This window comes from Solanum lycopersicum, chromosome 3 (genome assembly GCF_036512215.1).
Source record: "Solanum lycopersicum chromosome 3, SLM_r2.1".
Lineage (NCBI taxonomy): Eukaryota > Viridiplantae > Streptophyta > Magnoliopsida > Solanales > Solanaceae > Solanum > Solanum lycopersicum.
The window spans coordinates 52401130-52407058 of record NC_090802.1 but is presented as its reverse complement, the minus strand read 5'-3'; the positions used below and the strand labels follow the sequence as shown (position 1 = coordinate 52407058).

The following is a 5929-nucleotide window of genomic DNA, read 5'->3' as shown; positions in this document are numbered from 1 at the left end:
ATATTGAAAAAATTAAATAATTATGTCATACAATAGAATTTAGAATAAAAATCCATCAAGTGTTTTAAATGCGGTATATGAGGCGAGACATTTTATATCATATGAAATGAGAAGTCTCGAGATACGAGCTTAAGTCTTATGGTTTTATGAAGCGTTGTCTCATGTATATTCAATTTCATAATTTTACTACCAAGATGATAAGCAAAAATAAGAGCATTAATTATTTTACAAATAATTTTTAATAGATAACCTATAATATACAGAAAAAATATTATGCATTTTATTTGAGAAAGGTATAAATGAAGAATAACGTAGAAAAAAAAGTATTACAACTACTATTTGAGAAATATCATTATATAATTATTAAAAAATATTTAAATTAAGCAAAAAATGTTTAAAACTATTTTTTTATAAAAAAAAACATCAAAAGCGTACGTTTTTACGCTCAGGGCTCACGCTCCAAATTCTAAGACTTACGCCCTATATATTTATGTCCTCAATTTTCACTTGAAATATTTTTGATACGCCCCATTCCAAGACTCGATCGGAAGTCACCCCAAAACATTTTTGAAAAACATAGTATCCACTCCTATATAAGAGTTCAAATTTTGCACACTGTCAATGTACAAAGAAGTTGTATGTGTATTCTTCTTCCATCATATACTACTTCATTTCCTATTTTAATTTGCTCTATCCTATGGCAATATGAAATAAAACGAAAGAAGTTAAAGATTAAGTATTTATGTCGTACAATATATTTATACGAGAATACATTCATTCTTATACTAGAAAAGTTTAAATTTTATGCACCATAAGTGTATAAAAAAGTTTATGTATATTCATCTTTCTCATATACTACTTTATTTCTCTATTTTAATTTGTTCTATCCTATGGCAAGTAATCATATGAAATATATCAAAAGAAGTTATGTATATTCAATTAAAAAAAGTTCATAAGTATAATAGAAACAAGTGCATTAGTTTTTTTAATCATATATAAGAATTTTAGACTTTACGGTAAAACGTGTGCATTATAATGATTTATAATACTAGCGTCCATACAAAAAAAAAATAGTATTCTGACTGGCCACCATCAACGAATTAAATTACCATAATCTAATTCTTGTTCTACAAGCAAGCATTAATTTTGACCACTTCCATGTCCTATATTATACTTAACTACGAAACTTTTCGGATTTCATCTTATTTATTTCTCGATCACAATTTATATGATATCTTTTAAATCAAAAGTTAATTAATGAATTTTTAATTGCAACCCTTTCAAACATTTTTCAATTATATTTATAATATTGTTATGTAATTTTAAAATATATAAATATTATTTCAAGAAAACATAAAAGTTTCATCCCCAAATCCAAGATAAAAATATATAAAGCTTTCAATTTTTTCAACATATAAAAGTTTGTGCAAGCTCTTCCTCTACCAAATTGCTTTTTTACTTTTATCTGTATTTTTTCAAACTCATTAAAGATTGATCCTGTTATTTATAATCACGTCGGATACAAATAATATATACTCACTATTGAATGGTAAACGATGGCTAATTATAATCGAAACCATCATGTACTATAAGTCTCTAATTATCATAAGATGAGTTCATGATTTAAACTTTAATTTATAGGTCTAACCTTCAAGTATTGAAATCACTTAAGATTTAAACTTACAAATTAATTAATGCTATTTTAGTGATTGATACATACAAATATTCTCGAAAGTTAAAAATACTGAGTTCAGATAAACACTACAAAAAAATGTGAATTATACGTGGATTTTTCTAGGTATTAGTATGAAACTTTGCAGAAAACTTATTTTTCTGCAAATTTTAATACTAATTCCCAGGAAAATCTCCATGTAATTCACGGTTTCTTGTAGTGAAATACTTACCGAGATAATTTATTCTCATGTTCTACTCCTACTCCCTCTCTTTTTGAAGTCTAAAACACTCAGGTCAACTCCTCTGTTAAAGAATTATTATAGTATTATTAAAGGACAAACCAATGAAAGTAGTACCCTCTTTCTAGGAAATAAAGACTTTTGTTACAACAAGTGGAAAAATTTGGTGTATATATAAGCCTCAATTATTTTGCCAATAGAATGTTGAAACCATATTGAATTGTGTTTGAAAGTAGTACTATTAAGATGGAAGATATTATTATAATTAAGAAAGGGGCATGGTCTCCTGAAGAAGACCAAAAATTGAAAGATTATGTTATGAGATTTGGCATTTGGAATTGGAATCTCATGCCCAAATTTGCAGGTACAACTCACTATACTAATACAATTTATTTTATTTTATTTTAATGTTAAGTTAATATATTATCTTATGGATGGATGATGCATGGTTTAGGTCTTTCAAGAACAGGAAAGAGTTGTAGACTTCGATGGATGAATTATCTCCGCCCTGATGTTAAGAGAGGACCTTTTAGCATGGAAGAAAGAGAGAGAGTCATCAAAATGTATCAGCAACTTGGAAATAGGTGAGAGAATTTATATTAAAAACGATCTTTTTTTAAGTTTATTTAATAAATATATGTAAATCCAGATGGGCAGCTATCGCTGGAGAATTGCCTGGAAGAACAGATAACGAAGTTAAAAACTTCTTTCACACGCATCTAAAGAAGAATCTTGGACAGATAAATAATATTGATGCCCCTGTACAGTGTAGGAGGGTAAAAAAACAGAAGAAAAAGGCTCAAGAAAAGCCCAAATTATTTGTGGATATATCATCACCAACGATGGGTAGTTCTTCTTCAATATCGAGCATTATTACATTCGATCAAAATGAAAAGATTGACATGGAAAAGACGGTTATCTTGGAGAGCAATCCATCGTTATCATCGTCACATAGTAATATCGATGGCTTCGATCAATTTGTTGACACAACTTCGTTCTGGCTTCATCTACTTAACCATGCCAATCGTGAAGAATTATATTATGAAAACTCCTAATCCAAAGTAGAGATGGATAATTTAATTAATGAGATGAAATTATTTTACCTTATTATCAAAATGTCCAAAAGGAATTTTAATTATGTGAGATTCTTAATTCGGAAGATAATGCTACACTAAATTTAATTTTGATCTACCATAACGTCAATTCCATTCGGGTTTCAATGTGTGTATAGGTAACTTTTGACAACATTTTGCTACTATGTTTTGTACATAGCCAGGAGTTGATATATAATGAAGACAAGGACTCTAGTATGAAATCATCATGTATATATTATATAATCCATCTATTGAATTATTAAACATAATATGTGTTTTTAATGAAATGTGTTGATGGATTCACTATTCACTAGTTGGATAGTTTAGATCATCACTTCAATATTTCTTCCTTTTCCTTTCATTTATCTGAATTTAAAGAGCTTTTGGAAGTAAGAATTTTCATTACATTTTCTGTACTTTTCAATTTTTAAACTCTAATATACTGTTATGATTTTAAATATGTTTGTAATTTAAAATTTTTAATCCAAGGCCTTTATTTTAACCTTTCACATGGCGTATTTAAAATTACCAAATTAAATAACTTTTTTTTTGGTTTTCCACCAAATTAGCACTTCCACTCTCCATCACAAGCCTTGTTGTTGATTAAAGGACATTTTGATTACATTCTACATATCTTTAGTTTTAATCGAAAAACTAAAAGTCTTTTTTATCATCTTAAACTCCATCTTAAGTTAAAATCAGATAAATAAATTGAAATAGAAGTATCATAAGTTTCATATTTTTCTTTTTTTTATCTTGGAAGTTTCATAATGTCCCTTTTTACAAAGCATTGTTATGACAATGATGATATCAATACGATGATCTTTTAAGCAATTAATTAAGTACCACTTCCAAGTATGTTTGCTAGTAATTTTTTAACCAAAAGTATACTATATTCTAATTAAAGTAAAAGAAAAACTTTAAAGAATAGACATTTTCCCCTATGAAAGAGACGACGAGCAACACAGAAATATAATTATGGGTGTGTTTGGTACAAATAAAATGTATTCGTACTCTAGGGGAAAAATAGAAACTTTCAAAAACAACAAATATTAGGCAGCAATATTTTAGTTTGCTGTTTGAATTTGTGCACTTCTTTTTGCGGATTTTTTTTAAAAAAATACAAAATATAAACTAATCTGTATTAAAGTGAATACATAATAGGAAGAGAGAGGCGAATGAGATTGAGAGAGCGAAAAGGGAGAATTGTATTTCGTCTCCTCTTTAATGGGATATAATTGATACATAATATTGTTGACATATAAGACGAATGCATATTATATTCGTATAAACACAAATACAATTGGTGCAAAATTATACCTATAATTTTTCGAATACAATTGATATAACATATAAAACTCTCATATATGTTTGATTAAGATACAATTAAAAAATATATTTGAATAAATTTCCTCTTATTGTCAGAGAGAGAGAGAGAGAGTGAGGGGGAGGCAAGGAAGAGACGCAGAGAGTTTGCTATAAAAATAAAATATAATGTCTTTTGTAATCTTTTGAAATTATAGTTATTTTTCATAAATGTGTTTGCATTTTTGTCATGTTCTATGATTTTCTCAAAAAAAAATTATGTATCTTACTTTTTATTTTAATGTTTAGTATGTGAGCTAAAAGTAATTGTAAATAATTCGATAAATATTACTAAATATAAGCTAAAAACACCTTATAGTGTTTGTCTAAATTGTAAATAAATAAAAAAAAATTGTAAATAAATAATTTCAGAATAACTATATTCCCTACTCAGTACTTATAATGTACCACAACATAAGAAATAGAGTAATTGTGACTTGTCCCCATAATGTATGTATTTCTTTGTGACTTACACTATCCAATTATTTTTAATAATTTGCATCGTAATCTCCTAAGTTCTTCACGAAATCATAAAAAAAATCTCCCTTTTCAATTATTTACAAGGAGTAAAATAGAATATTACATTTTAAAAAAATATACAAAAAGTGATTTAAATTAAAAATACAAACAATAGTAAACACTAGTCATTTGCTGCTTCTTTTCCATTAAAATGAAAGAAACAATCATTCATTCGTGAACAAAATCGAATTGTAAAGTACAAATTGAGTCAAATCAGAAGAAAAAAATCAACAATGATTTAGTGTTGAAAAAAATGCAATTATACTTTGAGTTAATTTGATTTTAACTGGATAAAGTCAATAAGTAACAAAACTAATCTAACATTATCTATATAATTATTAAAAATTGTTTTATACATAATTTTTTTTTGTTCTAATACAATTTACAAATTTTATCTTTAACTTTTTCATAAGTTTTATGTTTTATAACAATTTGTTAAATTTTCTATTTTATCCTTGTAAATAATTGAAAATATGAGATTTTTTTTTTTATAATTTTGTAAAGAACTAAGAAAATTAGGGCGTAAATCATTGAACTTAATAGGATAAGGTGTAAATCACAAAAGAGCATATACATTAGGGGTGCAAATAGCACCCTAAAGTCGTTTAGTTATTGGGTTAGAACTATGTTGATTATTAATTATACATAAATTAAACATATCATATTAGTCATGTAGAAACTAGACTATTATGTTAATATTTAATTGTAATTTTAACTATATTCTAGGTGTAAGTTGCAACCTTAAATATTTATGTGGATAAACATTTGGAGGGCTTACATCATATAAAACATACATAAGCCACTTGTGGTCACGACTCTCACCGTCCAACTTTTTTCCTTATTAAATCATTCTTTTAACTTTGTGTTTTTCTATTTTACAAGACCTTTCCTTTAATTTTATTTTAATTTGAGGTGGCTAAGTATTTTTGCATCATTATATTCCTTCCACGTTTGACTCTTTCTAATTAATGATGGAGTATAAATGAGTATTATTTTAAGAAACATATACCCCATTTTCTTGTTAGAAGAGAATCTATC

At 26.6% G+C, this 5929-nt stretch overlaps 1 protein-coding gene across 1 annotated transcript; it reads left to right on the top strand.

Annotated features, from left to right (window-relative positions):
* Positions 1–2112: 2112 nt before the first annotated feature.
* On the top strand, positions 2113–3295 carry LOC101247304 (transcription factor MYB4-like). The gene is made up of 3 exons (XM_004235387.5): positions 2113–2277; positions 2368–2497; positions 2563–3295. The coding sequence occupies exons 1-3, from the start codon at positions 2160–2162 to the stop codon at positions 2966–2968; spliced, it is 654 nt and encodes a 217-aa protein (XP_004235435.1). The 5' UTR covers positions 2113–2159; the 3' UTR covers positions 2969–3295.
* Positions 3296–5929: the final 2634 nt, after the last annotated feature.